Source organism: Euprymna scolopes, chromosome 3 (assembly GCF_053919585.1).
Source record: "Euprymna scolopes isolate OS-2025 chromosome 3, ASM5391958v1, whole genome shotgun sequence".
In the NCBI taxonomy this organism is placed as follows: domain Eukaryota; kingdom Metazoa; phylum Mollusca; class Cephalopoda; order Sepiida; family Sepiolidae; genus Euprymna; species Euprymna scolopes.
Window position 1 is genome coordinate 48,287,308 of NC_136484.1, and position 17,628 is coordinate 48,304,935.

The 17,628-nt window shown below is 33.3% G+C and overlaps 1 protein-coding gene across 4 annotated transcripts in view; it reads left to right on the forward strand.

Moving 5' to 3' along the window:
• The window catches only part of LOC145254802 (BBSome complex member BBS7-like), an 86,491-nt gene that overhangs the window by 31,654 nt on the left and 37,209 nt on the right, over window positions 1–17,628 (forward strand). For all 4 annotated transcript variants that reach the window (XM_080113604.1, XM_080113594.1, XM_080113614.1 and 1 more), the window contains exons 5-10: window positions 3,494–3,683; window positions 6,667–6,739; window positions 8,565–8,631; window positions 9,689–9,738; window positions 11,180–11,310; window positions 15,899–15,983. In XM_080113604.1, the coding sequence (XP_079969730.1) occupies window positions 3,494–3,683; window positions 6,667–6,739; window positions 8,565–8,631; window positions 9,689–9,738; window positions 11,180–11,310; window positions 15,899–15,983 (596 nt within the window). The remainder of the gene's footprint in view (window positions 1–3,493; window positions 3,684–6,666; window positions 6,740–8,564; window positions 8,632–9,688; window positions 9,739–11,179; window positions 11,311–15,898; window positions 15,984–17,628) is intronic.

The window sequence follows — 17,628 nt, forward strand, 5'->3', positions numbered from 1 at the left end:
ATATTAAATGAAGATTTCTACTAATATGATTTAGGTTGACTTGATCTATTAAATAAATTTCAAACGTCTGTGTGTATGTCCACTAAAACTTTTGTCATTCGCATTGCACAAGCACCAACGTGGCATCGTTAAAAAGAGGGATCTCTCAGACAAAAAATACCAAAAAATTTGAAAAAACTGTACTTTATTTTGTATAGAAATATCGTTTTATTTGAAGAGGAGGGTCAGATAAAAACCTTGCTTTCAATGCAGTTTTTAAACTGTACATGTGCTAACCATTGTTATGTTCTTTCATTTTAAATATCTAAATTTGCAATGTTGTAACTGTCCTAGTGGGCCCATCAATAAGACGTTTGCTTACTAACTTGAGTTATGTGAGTTCATGCCAGCACTCGTCCATTTTTTTATTTTTTTCTTGCTTACAAAATTTTACTTTCGGTTTCGCTTCAGGCTGGTGCCACCCAAGTCCCGTTTTTTTTTTTTGTCTTTTTTTTTAACGACCAGGCAACTTCTAGTGTATATAAATATATGTGCATATGAAACTGATGTGCATATTGACCCGGAAGGGAATTCCAAAGTCTAACGGTTCTGGGGAAGAAACTACTGGAGTAGAAGGCTCTCTTACATCTAGGGATCTACTGTGAAGGGGTGGGATTTAGCTGCTTGTCAGGTTTGGCGGGGGTATTTACGTTGAGAGAGTACAAGTGCTTGCAGTTCGTCAGAGCATTCACCATAAATGTACTTGTAGAACAGGCAGAGGGATGCAACATTTCGTCGATGGGACAGAGGCTGAAGCTTAGGTGACAGTTCAGGACCTATCAGATTAGCGACTCTCTTTCGAACCTTGTCTAGGAGCAAGAGACTAGTAGCAGATGCACCAGCCCAAATATGATAAAAATACTCCATACATGGGCGAATGGTGGCCTTATAGAGGTACAGGATATTTTCGGGTGTTAGTAGCTTTCTAGCATGGTAGAGAGAACCTACCTTCTTTGCAGCGGTTCTGGCAATGCTCTCAATGCAATTGTTCCAACTCATGTTTCCTGTGAATGTTAGGCCAAGGAGTTTAAAAAATGTACTTTAAGATAAAGAGTCTTTGGCTATTGCTATTGGTGGTAGAGAAGGTTTCTTGTAATTATTGAAGGAAACAAGTTTAATCTTGGTAGCATTGAATGTGACCATCCATTTTTGTCTCCATTCCACTACAGATCGGAGGTCATCCTCTAGTGTTTCTACCATTTCTTTAGATATGTGTCCATTTGTTTTCCTGTCGTGCCTGTTATAGAGCGTGGTGTCATCAGCATATATACTCATCTCACAGACAATTTTATCAGGGAGGTCATTTATGAATATTAGGAATAATAGAGATCCAAGGATAGACCTGTGAGGCACTCCCACATTTATATCATATAGTTTAGATGTACGACCATTGAGGACAACCTGGATTTTTCTCTTATCTAAGAAGGATTTAATTATGTTAAGTATTCTTCCAGTGATACCGTATGATCTGATTTTCCTGAGAAGACCTTCATGCCATACCCTATCAAAAGCCTTAGATATATCTACAGCTACCACTCTACCCTCCCCTGCTTTGTCCAGTGAATGGTATATACGTTCAGAGATTACAGTTAGGATGTCTGCTGTGGAACGGGCTTGCCTAAATCCATATTGTTGATTTGTCAGAAGTTCAGCATCTGTAAGGTGATGAACTAGAGCTTGGTTAATTATGGACTCAAATATTTTGGCAAAAAGTGGGAGGAGGCTAATGGTGCGGTAATTTAATGGGTAAGTTCTTTCCCCAGAATTCTTAAAAACTGGTACCACAGAAGCAGTTTTCCAGCAGTTCGGAAAGCAAGATTCATTAAGGCATTTGTTGTAAAGTTTGGAGAGAACTGGAGCTACTTCGGCAGCGGACTTTTTTAATAGCACAGCCAGGATGAGATCAGGTCTACATACTTTTGAAGTGTCAAGATTTTTTATGATAGCAGGCACCTGAGAAGGGGTGATTTTCAGATCGTCTAGTGTGGCATCTGTCCGCAAAGGAAAATCGGGGATGGGGTGGTTAGCAGGGTCCAGTGTGGAGTTGGAGGTAAACTGACTACCAAGCATGTTTGCCTTCTCGGTTGCTGAGCAAACAACCTCATGATTGTTGGATAGTGGGCGAATTGTTGACTGCCTGTTATTTTTTACAATGTTGTAGATTTTCCAAAACTCACGAGTTCCTAATTTCTGTGCTTCGATGCGTTTTTTAGTGGTTTCATTAAATTCTCTTTTAGCTGTCGCTATTTCTTTCTTACAGTTACTTCTGGCTTCTATGTACTTCTGTCTGTTTGAACTGGACTAATGTCAGTTAAATCTGCGGTATGCATGCTGCCTTTGCGGAATGGCAGCTGCACAAGTAGAAGTAAACCATTGGGGAGAGTGAGACGCTATCAAATTTCTGCGTGGTAACATGTACTTCAATTGCTGTTTTGAACCATTCAGTGGTCTCATTTGCGCACTGTTCAGCAGGAAATGAAAAGATATTTCGCCATGGGGTGTCTCTGATGAGATCTCTGATGGCTTTCCAGTCAGCCTTTTTATAATATCTTGTTGTTTTGAGCAATGGTTCTTCAGTTTTGGCTCTAGAGTTTAGGGTGGTTTCAACCATTATCACTGCATGATCAGCGTTCCCAAGTGGGCTGTGGGCATTCGTTACACAATCATGTGGTCAGAAACAGATCTAGAAGTGATGCGTATTGTTCTTGCTGGTCTGGGAAACGGGTTGGAAACATAACCATCTGTAATAGGGAGTGAGATATAGAGAAGCTATGTGTTGTGCTACCAGCTGCGTCTGTGTATATAGAAAATCCAAGCCAGTTGCTGTGGTAGACATTGAAGTCACTAAATACATGTACTTGTGCGATAATGTTGAGGGAAAGTGCTGTATCTATGCTGTCAGAGACTTTGTTTATTAGGGTACAGTCCTGGGTCGAGGGAAAGCGATAGAGAAAATAAAAGTAACTAATGTAAGGGTTTTCCTTGTTTATTCTCGTTTTCACAGTTTGCTGTTTCTCTCAGGGATTTACAACGCTTTCTCCCTTTAGTCTTTACATTGTCTCTTAGTCCAGTTGAATGCGTCTATGACTGACAAAGTCAACCTTCTCTCATCAACACTCCCTCGTTCTCTCACTTATATCTCTAGTCTCTATATAAAAACCTACTCTTTTTTACCAGGTCAATTCCATTGTTTACTGTTTTTAAAACATTGAATTCTTAAATCTATTTAATTACATAAATATCTCTGTAAGGTTTTATTGTTTATAAGTCCAAGTTAAAATGTCTCTTTTAAATTTTAACATAAATATTTTAGCTAAATATTCCTTTCGTTCAAAACATTCTCTCTGCATAACTTTTTCTACCTAACAGTTAACAAATCAATAATAATAATCATTCAGACCTTTGGCATTATCTGCAACAACATGACATACGCTTTTCCATTTCTTCCCTACAGGTATGTTGATGGAGTTGATCTATTTGTGTGTGGAAATTACATCTTCAACCACTACAGAGAATGTAAAGACTTTCACAATATGTTATGTAGTGACAGAATCAATGATGTCCTTTGCTTGCCACAGAGTAAAGAATCCAAACCCCCCACTGTAATCCTTGCTTGTCAAGACCGGCTTTTACGCATTATAGAGGTTTGTTTTTTTTCATTATATTTTTTTCTTAAAAAGTAACAAAATATTGTATTTGTGTATTAATGTTTGAAAAAAAAATGTAAATATTTTTCAAAGCTAATCAAACAAAATCAATTTTAGGCTTTGTTGTAAATTAGAACCCAGTGTTTTTCCAGCAGTATGTTAATAGTTAAAATGGAGTTGTTTAGCAGGACGCCATATATGGTATCACATAAACCCTAAACATAAACAAAACACATATTTTCATATTCATTCAGTCTCAGAATAACATATTTTCTATTGAAAAATTTAAAAGGCCCTTATATTCTTACAAAAAATTAATAAATGTAGCATACAAACTTTAAAAAATAAGCTGGCAAAACTTATTCATTGTTCAGCTCTTTAATTAATGCAATACTTTAAGGCAATTGGAAACCTTATTCTATAGTAATGACTCTGGCATAACTTTTGGTGCAGTGACCAGGATCTACACCAAAAAGACAACTGTCCTTACCAAGAAAAAATATGGAAGGTCTAGAGAAAAGAAATTTGGGAATTAATATTGCATACTTAACTGGCTCCATTCCACCACTCAGAGAAACTGTACTTTTCTTCAGCAGTGAACAACTGTAGTTTCTTCTTTGTCACTTTTGTCATGTTGACTCAAGTAAATAATCCATCATGCCTCAGTACGGTATGTATGCACAATTAATTTTTTTAATGAATTCCATTCTTCTAACAGTTTGCTTTTATGCAGTTCATGATCATCTAATTTGCTCATGAACATTGGGAATTCACATTGATATATTTGTCTTCATCCATTATTTCTTGCATAACCATTGAGCATAAAATCAGCTATTTGTCACTATTTTACTTTTTCTATTAAGTAACTGGACATTACAAAATGTGTAGACACATAGGTATTTCTGAAGTAATTCATTTTCACAATCACTACAATCTCACCATCACTATTGCTCTAACACCTTATTGAAGTTAGTTCCACTTCTGAATGGAATACAACACATAAGATGAGCTGAGGTTTTATTGTATTTATTGGCCTGGTTCTTTGACATCAATTCTCAGATATAGAGTAGGATGCTACTTATGGACATCTCTTATATTTGGATATTCTACCTGTAAGTGATTGGGAAAGAGGTGGCTTGTTTTTGACGTTTTGCTTCTTCACTGTCTGACTAGTAAATGTGACTGTATCTCTTAATTCTTATAAATGTAAATTTTTAGTTATTCCATGTATGCTTCTAGAAAAGTGTTTTAAAGATGATTAATGGTGTATGAAGCATAAAAATACTGTTGTCGTTTTTGTAGTTATTATATTTTATTTTGATATTTCGAGCAGTCCTCTGCTGTTTGTCAAAATATGATATGATATGAAATGAATAATATTGAAATTGTTGTGCCGTGTTCATTTTTTGACTTAATATCCAAATTAGTTCATATTAAATCTCTACTGATTTTCAAAGAAAATTGTGGTTTTTTTTTTATAAATTAATATGCATTACCCTTTAGAGCAACCAATTCCAATATATATATATATATATATATATATATATATATATATATATATATATATATATGTTTTATTTTTTTATTACCATTTTATCTGTTTGGTTACATATGTTTCAGATGTTGGACCATGTTTACGATCTAACAGCCTTGTAAGGTCTGACGAGGCTGTTAGATCGTAAACATGGTCCAACATCTGAAACATATGTAACCAAACAGATAAAACGGTAATAAAAAAATAAAACACATATTTGCTCTGCAATAGTATTGAGCATTCTCTTCAGGTTTTTACTAATTACCAGTTTTACCATATATATATATATATATATATATATATATATATATATATATATATATATATATATAGCCACAAATATCCACAGTCGGATTTCGCCATGGTTTGCTTGATCTGTGTTAGTTAATAGACTCTCTTGTGTGTGGGGCATTTGCTCAGTTGGCAGAGTGCTTGCCTCGCATGTAAGAGGTACAGGTTTCAAATCCCGGATTCAGATATGTCTAACTGATGAGCCCAAATGAGGGTGAAACTCGAGTCTTGGACTTCTGGTTTGTTAGCTGTCATGGCTCTTGTGAGCTGCGACGTTATTTGGCTGTAGAAATATATATATATATATATATATATATATATATATATATATATATTTAAATAATACTTAGAATTGGGTGAAATATAAAGTAAAAAGTAAGAAAGAATGTGAATGAATGCAAAATAATAATATAATAAATTAATATACTATGTATAAATAATAATAATAATAATAATAATAATAATAATAATAATAATATTAACAACAGCAATAATAAAAGGTGATATACATACTGAAATCATATATATATATATATATATATATATATATATATATATATATATATATATATATATGGATATATAATCTACAAGTTTCTATTTGAAAAACAGATTTTTTAGGTACATTAGGTATAAGAAATATTTGTCATCAAAAGAATATGTATCAAAATTTTAATATTCAGTAAATCACTTATGACCCATTGGGTCAGTATTTGTTTTATACTATTATTAGATATATAAATTATTTGGTTGGTAACTATGTCTTTACATGAATTACAAAGTCAGAATACTTTGTGATCTCTCAATAGATCCTTTCTCTCCTCTCATTCTCACCTCTTTTCTCTTTTTCTCTGTTTCCCCTCTCTCACCGTGATGTCATATGAGACTCTCTATCTCTTCCACTTTCTGTACTCTTTCCCTTCTTTCTTCTTTCTCATTGTGATGTCATAGTAAACCTTCTCTCTCCTCTTTCCCCCCTCATCTATTTCTTTCTCATATTTCTTTGTTTTTAAAATCATTTACATCATTCCATTTTTCTCACCACTTCAAATAAAGCATGCACAGTGATAAGAAAGCAAGATAGAATAATATATAATTTTGCTTGTTTTCAACATTTAAAAAATGTTTTTCAATTTTTTTTTTTTTTATTGCTAGGAGTCAGATGTATTACAAAAAGTACAAGTTCCAGGTCCTCCTACTGTATTAGAACTTTTTGAAAAGGATGGAGGTAAGATTGCTTTGATTCTCAACACAATATAATCAGTTCCATTTTGTTTATTTTTTTTTCTACACAAATGCAACATTGTAACTATTACTCGGAATAATTATTTTTATACAAAAAACACAACTATTGAATTGTTATTAATTTTTTATGTTTGAAATTGACCTTTATTCCTCAGTAGTACAATTGATAAGCAATGCCAGGCTTCTTGACCTTTGACAATGTGGGAAAAATAATAATTTGGCAGATTTGAACCCTTCAACATCTGTGGTCTTCATCAGAGTGATGACTTTCTTGCAAACAAGTAACAAGTGACCAACCAGAACCCAGGAACAGCCAAAGTTGGGGATGTCACAAGAAGGAATAAGGAATACATGTATATTAGAATGTTAAGAGCTGCCATGTTCTGACGATAGCATCCCACGAGAGAGCAGTTTTACAGACATTTTGCTCAGATCTCAGCCTTGATCAGAGAAAGAAAAACCAGATTTGCTGGTCAGGGATGTTCTTTTGTGGGTGTCAAAGCAGGGATATAGTTCAGTGGGGAAACTGCATAACTTACGTCAAGCAACTAGCAAAGGACTCACAATGTACCTATGATGTACCTTGTATGATGGAGGATAAAGTGAAATGGCATGAGAGAGTCAAGATGTGTAACACTACTATGACTAAATGATGATGATTGTGGATATCTCGAAGTTGGAATATAAATGGAAAAAGACAATGATGAAGAAATGGTAATAATAAAAAAAAATGGTTGCATTTACATAGATGTATATGTCACAATAGGTTTGTCTAAGACAAACATATGAGAAACATAAAACATCTATAATGTAAATCTCACCTGTCTGTTTAAATGTATGTATGTATGTATGTATGTTTGTATGTATGTCTGACTAAAACTTTCAACAGAGGCGACGGATTTTCACAAGATCGGTATCGTTTTGAAGCTCAACCCTTCGGATGACAAATATTGAAAAATTGGCTAAAAACATTAATTCCTTCACCCTCAACTGGCCACTTTTCTACAGGGAGGAGTAGCTTTTTTTGTCAATATTTTCAAAAGTCATCTCCTCTTTTCGATTGACTAGCCTTAATTTAAACCTTTGCCACTTCTGGTTTGATGATGGATGCAATGGCATAGACGTCACGTTTTTTTTGTTTTCACATTCTTTTTCTCCTTTGTGGTACGGGTTCAAGCCTGCCTGCCTACTACCCTTTTTTATTTTTTTTGCCTAACACACACCTCCAAAGACCCGGGCAACACTGGACACCCAGGCTAGTGATATATAAAAGGAGATGCAAACCTCAGACATAATGACTAAAAGTAATTATACATAAATGTCTCAAACATAGTTGGAAAAGTATGTATTGCAAATATTAAATAAATAGAGAAATACATGGATTACAATTTAATTTGATGATGTTTGAGAAAGTTGTCTGGGTGTCCCATCTTAATGGCCAATATATCTGCTGACACAGCGTCAGTGGTGTAAACCATGTGAAATGTTGAGCTGGGCTAAAACACGTCTACCCAAATTTAAGCCCAAGCCAGAAAGACCAAGCCTTGATTTTGAATCTCATATCATGCATGTGCAAATTTTTTTTTTATACTGCAAAGTTGAAAAGTTCATTCTCACTTTAACACGTAATAATTCAGGAGAGATCACTTGGCGGGACATAACTCTGAATATAATTCACAAAAAACTGATTAAATTCTTAATTATAAGATCATATTGAAATGTTCATTTTTTTTTATTTACTAGTCATAACTCGGTTGTCAAATTTAACTGAACCAAAATATAATATTATTGATATCTATTATTTTTAGGTGCCAAAAGAAATGAAGTTATTTATGGTACAGCTGATGGCAGAATTGGTCTTCTAGAAATTGAAAGGTAAGCTGATGGATCTTCACTAGAAAGAAGCAACCATATTTTATAATATTTAAGACTTATATTTTTGTAATATCATAATCTCATAATTATGTAACAGATGCTAAAAATGAGACATGGCTTAAACTAATTTGAATAGAGAATGTGAATGAAATGCTTAAAATATGAGTAAAAAAGCTACTTTTTAGATTAGCTCTTAATGGAGGAGAACCTCTTGGTGCTCTATGTAACCATGATTAGTATTTTTAATTTGATTACATCTGACATGCCAAGGGCTCTTTATATCAAATTTGTTCGATACTGTTGGAACCTATAAGTGACGATAACTATTATTATTATTATTAGTAGTAGTAGTATGTTCATTTTGAACTCTTAAATCACCAAATTTGCATATCTATTATACTAAAACTGAGTTAATGTTTGCTTCCCATATTTAGATGCTAAAATATTACTCAGTTTGAGGATTGAGTTTAAAAAACTACCAATTCTAATAAATCACAATTTGCAATTAACTCATCAAGTGACCCATCACTTACTAAATTTCTATCTATTTGATGCAGTATCTATCATTCTTGTTTCCATTTCTATCTCTCTCTCTCTCTCTCTCCCTCTCATAGTCAAAGGTAATAAAGAATTAAAAACTTGGAATAGTACATTATAAAATAAAGAGAATATCGCCAGAGGTAATTATATTATTTTACTTATAACTGAAGAGAGATATAATGAGCAGAGAGAAACTAAATTGAGATTTTGTCTTTTTATTTTTTGATATTGAACTGGCTTTATGATCTTTTTCCTAATTCAAGTAATATAACTTGAGCTCAGTGGGTGACCCAATGGATCATGTTTTTTTTAATGCAAAAAAAACAAAAACAATATGGCCGACAATAGAAAATAAAAAGATTTTACTAAATGTGTTATTATGCTTTTCTTAAAATGCATAATAAGTCTACATTATTTAATATTTTAAAGGGAATTTCAGTTTTCTTTACTTGTTTACTTTACCAAATTGTGTGATTAAATTTTATAATGATAGTTAATTTGAGATTTTAAATTTTAGTTATGAGCAACATCACAAATGGGAAATTGAAAATGTGAAAAGAAATGGAGGTAAGTTATTTGAGTGAGAAGATTTTTTTTAATTGATTTTCTGTCTTCTGTCTTAAACTTTAAATTATTGTCTGATGGGATTTAATGAATAGATTCTCATTTGATGCAAAGTGTCGTGGCATGAAGATTAAAAATGTAATATGATATTACGTTTTGGAATTTTTGAAATGAGGGTTGGTTATTCATATTATTTTGATTTATTGGACTACTATTCTCATCTTGAGTGTCATTTTCACAATGTTTCGGTCAATGTAGCCTCTGACCTTCTTTAGGTCTATCTTTTCGAACTCAGGAATGTTTCTGTCAAATTCGGGAATCTGGATGGATCCTTTCAGACAGTTCTAGTACAAATTTTGAGAGCCTTAAACCTAATGAAAGCCTTCTACCCCAGTAAAATAAATAAAGGGTTCCATTTGAAATTCCATCCAGATTTATGAGTTCAATAGAAACATTTCCAAGTTCGACAAGATACACCTGAAGAAGGTCAGAATTTACATTGGCCGAAACATTGTGAAAAGGCACTCAAGATAAGAACAATAGTTTGAAGAATCCAAATAATACGAATGCAATATAATAATTGTGTCTAGGCTTAGGAAACAGCTTTCCAGTAATGGTATGTTGTATTTCCAGCAAAGGAAAATATGTAATGAAAAGAGAAGAGTTGTGAACTCTTGGGTTTTGCTTTGCGATAAAAAGCAAACATCTTTTTTGGAGGTCTCCTCCTTTCCTTTCTTCCCTATGATAGACAGTGGAGGAAGACTAATGATGTGTAATAAAACTACAGTAAAAAGATTATTAAAACCAAAGTCAAAACTGTGTAAATTTGTTATTTTGTTAACTTGTATATGACATCTATTACAACTGCTGCTACAAAGAACCAGGAAGAGAAAGAGACATGCTTCAGTTTTTGATATGAATAAAGAGAGACAAATATCACTACTATTACTATTGTTACTATACAGAAATGATGTGACAAAGACCGGAGAGCTGCTGACTAGGGCTATGACAATAGCATATTCTTTTCTTTGTTTTGATTCTCAGGTATATATCCATTGATATCTTATATGTTTTTATGTAGAGTGATATGGTTCTCGGTTGATTAATTGTGTCTAACTGTGTTGTATATATACTTGAGAGTAAAAACAATGAAAAAAAAATCCTAGCCCTACTGATAACACATGCATAGTTAGCTATTTATGTGGTGAAGATTCATTCCACTTATTTACAAAAGAAGAATAGTTTGTTTTATAAGAATGATAGTTGAAACTATAATCATTTTTCAATTCAAGAAATGATATTTTTCTTCTTTTTAATCATCCTTTTTTTTCTCATAATCTTTTTTACATAGTAGTGTTGACTTATGCTATTAAAACTGATAAAAACTTTTGATGTAGAATTGATTAATAAAAACGATTTTGTTACTCCTTTTTTTTTTTTTCAGGTGTTTCTTGCTTAGATATGTTTGACATCACAGGTGATGGAGTAATGGACCTTCTTGTTGGCAGAGATGATGGAATTGTTGATATTTACAGCTTTGATGAGACAGCTCAACCTTTTCATAAATATTCACATGTACGTTCATATACGTTTCCGAATTTTTGAAATGAGGATTGGTTATTTGTATTATTTGGACTACCGTTCTCATCTTGAGTGCCATTTTCACAATGTTTCAGTCAGTGTAACCTCCGACTTTCTTCAGGTGTATCTTGTCGAACTCAGGAATGTTTCTGTAGCATTTGTGAATTTGGACGGAATTTTGAACAGAACCCCTTTCTTTACTTCACAGGGGTAGCATGCTCTCGTTCCATCAGCCATGACTGGATAGAGGTCCTAAGTAATTCGCAATTGTATTTTTTGGTTGCCCACACTGAGAATTCAACCGTCAACCTTCAGGAAAATATCACTTTTTACAATTATCACTGCACCACATGTTCCTTGGCCAATGATTCCTAAGTTCGACAAGACACATCTGAAGAAGGTCAGAGGTTACATTGAACAAAACATGAAACTGACACGCAAGATGACAAAAGGAGTTTGAAGAATCCAAATAATACAAATATGTTTATATATAAATACTATATTTTAAAATGACTCACCCAGTGCAAATCTTTGCTAGTATGACTTTACATCTTAATATAAATAAGAAATAAACAGTTACTTATATGGTTACTGTCAAAAATATGTAGAGGTAGTTTATTAGATGCTTATAACAATATGAGAATATATCAGGGATTGTAAGAAAGACATTTGAAAACCAGGCTTTTTTTTTTTTTCAATTAAAAGCTAAGTTGTATCTCATGTGATGCTGGAACTTCATGATGTTTCAAGAATATACACCTTTATTAAAGGCTTATATTTCTTTTTTCCAATGTCAGCAAGTACTTTTCTTTTTAATGGAAATTGCTGCAGACAAAGCATGAAGCCAGTTGATATAAGGAACTAAAAAGAACAAATAATGAATTAGTGATAAACTAACAGATCTGCTTGTTGGATATTGGCAGGTAACCTGGGAAGAAAAAAAACATTTGATGGATTACATGCACACAAATGGATTCAATGTGAAGAATGTGGGATTTTTCACCATTGTCTAACGGAATGCATAATTTGACTCAGAAATATGTGAGAGGATATCGGTCAAAGGTTGAAACAATAGACAAAGGAAATATTAAACATTCCAATAGGAAAAGAATGTTTTTATAAATAAAATCGTCACAAAGAGAAAGTCAGTCAGTTGGTCAGAGAGAGCCAGGCTGTGTTACTATTTCTTCATTGCCCGACAACGGCCTAACCTCACACCACCTCACGTGCCTTTCAGAAATGTCAAAACACCAGTAATAATTTATAATTAAAAGCTGATTTATCGGTGTGAAAAAAGAAGCAATATTTTTTGTAGATCAACTGTGTTATGATTTTTACTTTGCTGTCAGTATGTGTATATATTCTACCAGCAACAAAAGTAGATGTAAACATTATATAGACTGGACAAACACATATTGAACAACCGGCCACAGCGAATACATAACACTGCTCAGTTACAACAGTTAAAAGATTAGCAGTTGACTGAAAACTATGAAAGCCATACTAAACATCACTAAAGAGGTTCCAACTTTCCAGAAAATAAACAAGCTTGCCATTGACCAACATTTCAAAAATCTTTCTAATAACAGGATGATACTTAGTTGGATTGGACTGATCAAAAGTATTTTTTTAATGAAAAAAGAGCACTAGCAGGCACTTTTCAACAAAAGGAAAGCAGAACTAAGACAAACAGATTGAATAATTTCTTGAAGATAGAAGAAAGTTCAAGAGCACAATGTTTGAAAATGACAACAGGAATTAAATCAGGACCAGAAACTTTAAATTGATCAAAAACAAAAAGAACTTGTCATGAACCTTCCTGAAAATATTCAAACTTAATTCATTGCATTGAGTAATTTTGGCTGACAATCGTCTCATCTTATTAACCATTATCCTCGAGTTGTTCTTGACCTTAATATGTGTTGAACAAAACAAAATCTTAGGTTGCTGCCCTTATGTGTGTCAACGTTGGCTGTGAAATTGTTGCTATCATTGTTCGCAGACATTGCATCTCTGTAGATAGCTAAAATTCAAATCTTGTATAGTTAAGGGTATTTGTGACATATTTGTAACATGTTATGCATATTTTTTAATTAATTTATATTTTATTTAGTAGTGTAACATAACCGTTACACTCAGACTGTGTTCATTACACTTCAAACCTCTCTCGGACACCCACACCGTCCAGTACTGTTGTAAAGGGACAAACAAACAAAAATAAATAAATCCGACTCAGCATTTTTTTCTGTTTTAGCAAAAGGCATTTATTATCGTTACTTTCCAAACAATGTTTGCTTCTTGTTTTTTCGAATTGTTCACGCGTTTTTCCTTCTCCCAACCTCATGCTGCTTATAGCCAACCTTTTCCCACTTTTGAATTTACACGTCCATCTTTACTGGCGAACACTTTGCTTCTCTCTGATCACATATGGTCTTTTTTTCTTTTCTTGTGACACAAACCTGCGCACATCTGCTAATTTGCATATCCTCAAATAGCTGCTACTGCTATCTTCGCTAGCCATCTATCCTTCGGCTGCTGCTGCTATTTTCAGATGTGCTCATACGCACTGTTACACTAGCCGGGGGGGGGGGAGTATCCAGTCTTGCTCGGTCATAAAATATGCTTAAATATATTTTAATTCATAAAGATTTTGTATTTATTATTACAGAGCCAATTCTCTATTGGATATTATATTGTACCTAATATATAGTAGTGATTTCAAAAGTTTAAAAAATATAACTCTGGTACCATCAGCTAGAATCAAAACCAAAACATTTAGCACTCCAGTCACATTCCCTACCATTTGAGCTATCAACAGATAGATAAGGAATATTTAAAATTAAATCGCTTCAAGCTATGAATGAATTTGCACATACACAAAAGTAATAGAAATATGTCAGCAAGTTGAAATGAACATTATGCACTTCAACTTGCCGACATATTTCTGTACGTATTATTCATCCATCCGAACAAAGATTTTACTTGTTATAAACCATCCCTGGTGTATGATTACTATTTCCTGTTAATTTCAGTGTTAATAGTTTAAGAGTTAATCAGTTAAATATTTTCACACAGACACACACACACACACACACACACACACACACACACACACACACACACACACACACACACACACACACATAGATTTACTGTTTTATTTATATAGATTATATTCGTTCTTGTATTTAGCCTATATTTATTATTTTGGAAATGTATATTCATGCAAGACTGTGTTCGCAAATAATCTAGAGGAGGTAATTAGAAAAATTGTTTAAAAATATATTTTAATTTTTTTTATTTCATCCAGAAAATAAATTCATTTTTTTTCCAACAAAATTTCCCTTGAAGAAACAAAGATATTATTAGACAGACATTTTTCAATTCCTTTTTATTTTATTACTTTGTTAATATTGTGCCTTTGGTCCTCCCGATTTATCGAAGAGGGACCTATGTTTTCAGTAGCATCTGTCTGTCTGTGCATCCATTAGTCCAGACGATTGCCAGATAACCGTCCATTAGTTTTTCCTGAAATTTTGCCACAAAATGTATTTCACTAAATAGATGTATACAGTAAAAAATGTTTTTTTACAAAAATTTCCATTGCGTCCCCTGGGGCTCAAAAGAGATCAAAAATGCCCCAAAATGACCAAAAATGACACGTTTTTCCCTATAACTTTTGATCCAACCATCAGATTTTTTTGAAACTTGGCTAAAATGTGGAGCCCATTATTCTTAATATAAATCCAGTATGGGTGACCCTGGCAAAATTTTGGTTTACATCTCTGGGGACTTTCAGTGCTAAAAACGCCCCTTTTTGTGGTTCTTTTTTCATATTTTTCAACAAGAACTTGATATGTCTGACTATATAGTGGTTTTTCACGGTGGTCAACTCAAATATACATGTGTTAAGACCTGAAACTGCACCGTTATCCATTTAAACTAGGATTCGGCATCTCCATGAGCTCAAAAGAGGCCAAAAATGCTTCAAAATGGTAAAAAATGACACTTTTTGCCTCATAGTGTTTGATCCATCCATTAGATTTTCCTAAAACTTGGCCAAAATGTGGAGGCCATTGTTCTTAATATAAATTCAGTATGTGTGACCCTGGCAAAATTCTGGTTCACATCCCTCTGGGACTTTTAGGGCTAAAAAACATGACTTTTTTAGAGCTCTTTTTTTTCTATTACACAAAAACTTGATATGTATGTGTATATATTGGTTTTCCATGGTTCTGAATTCAAATATACACATATTAAGGCGTGAAACTGCACCGTTTGTCCATTTTCACTGCGATTTGGCATTCCAAGAAGTTCAAAAGGGGTTACAAATGCACCAAAATTGTAAAAAATGACACTTTTTACCTCATAACTTTTGCCCCATCCATTAGATTTTTCTGAAACTTGGTGAAAATGTGAAGGCAACATTGGCCCTTCACACTTCTCACATTCATCATTTTTTTCACTATTTTTTGTGGCGTCATCTCACATGCAGAACCAGAGGGGAACCATGTATGCATTACTTGTTATGAATTTGATTTGTTTTTGTTTTGATCACTATCGTTTTATCTTTTCTTTTTAGACTTGCAACGAAAGCATTACATCAATTCAGGGGGGTATTGTGGGCTCAGCTGGATACCCGGAAGTAGTGTGTGCCACCTACCCAGGTGAGTTCTTTCGGTCTAATGTCCTTGTTTTTCTCTTAAACTATTTCTCAAAGCCAAAGCCAATTTCATTTAATAATGTAAGTACTGTGATACAAAATCACACAAAATCTGAGCCATGTAGTTTTAAAAGTTAAAATTTTCTTTTCTTATAATGTCCACTTAAAAAGTTTATTGATAGAGTTGTATTTTATTTAGCTCCCTCGCAAGAGATTAGACACAAAGTTAAGTGTGTGTTTGAAAAGGCAGTGTACTGCACTAAGATTAGCATGCTCTGGCCTACAAAAAATGTCTGAGTAGCCTCATTGGCATTCACCAGTTTTTAATAAAGTCAAGTTAACTTTTCATACATATTTAAGTAATTAAAAGAAAATGAAATAATGTATTTGTTTATTACAAAGAACATATGTTAACTGTCAATAAAAAGTCATTATCTGTTATGTTTCTTGAATAATCTCATCTCACTTTTATTTTTTAACTAGTTGTACCTACTTGGAACTATCTAGAATGCAATAAAGTTATTTTCTTTCTTTATTTTTTATTTGTTTGCACATTCTTTTTAATTTGTACAGAAAAATAAATAAAATTTTAGTTGTAAGGCAAACAGCTTTTTTTTATATTCTTTAATAAAAAAAATATGAGTTATTATTGACGATTTTTTTTTTTTTTTGGGGGGGGGGTCATAATTAAAAATGTTTTCCTTTTTTTCAGTTACCCGAGTGAGAGAACATAATATTTTAAATAAACTGTAGTGAAGTTGATATGTCAGCTTACATGCTATCTAGGCTCAACTTTCCAAACCTCATAAGATAACTTTCTGCTCGATAACTATATTAATATTTTTCTTTTAGACCCAAATATAACCTAAACTTTATTTAGCTTTTGTTTCGTTTATGTAAGTTCTCAGAAATTAGGGAGCCGCTTCCTTGGCCTAACACTCGATTCTTATATGATTCTTATATGATTCTTATATGATTCTTATATGATTCTTATATGAGATATGAATATCTGAATGTTCCATTAAGGTTCTCCTTTACTTTTCGAATGTTGGGTTAGAAAAGAAGTAAAGAACATTAATTTTCCTCTCCCCAATCATCCAGTTAACTATCTTGTTATATACTAGCCTGGGTGCCCAGCTTACCCAGGTGCTTGTAGGTGTGCGTTGAGCAAAACCAAAAAAAGAAAAAAGTGGTAGTAGGCAGGCAGGCTCGAACCCGTACTGCGAAGGAGGCAAAGAACGTAAAAAAAAAGAACTGTCTTTGCTGTTGCGCCCATCGCCAAACCGGAAGTGGCCTAGGTTTAAATTAAGGCTAGACAATCAAAAAGCGGGGATAACTTTCGAAAATATCAGTGAAAAAATCAACCCCTTCCCATAAAAAAGTGCCCAGTTGAGGATGAAGGAAATAATGTTTTTGGCCAATTTTTCAATATATGTCGTCTAAAGGATCAAGCTTCAAAATGATACCAATCTTGTGAAAATCCTTTTCCTCTGTCGAAAGTTTTAGGCAGACATACATATATACATACATTTAAACAGACAGGTGAGATTTCTATTATAGGTGTCTCTTAGTCTTATCAAATTCAAGAATTCATCTGATCTGGTGAAGTATCTAGCTTAGTGCTGTTACTGTATGAAACATCATTAGGA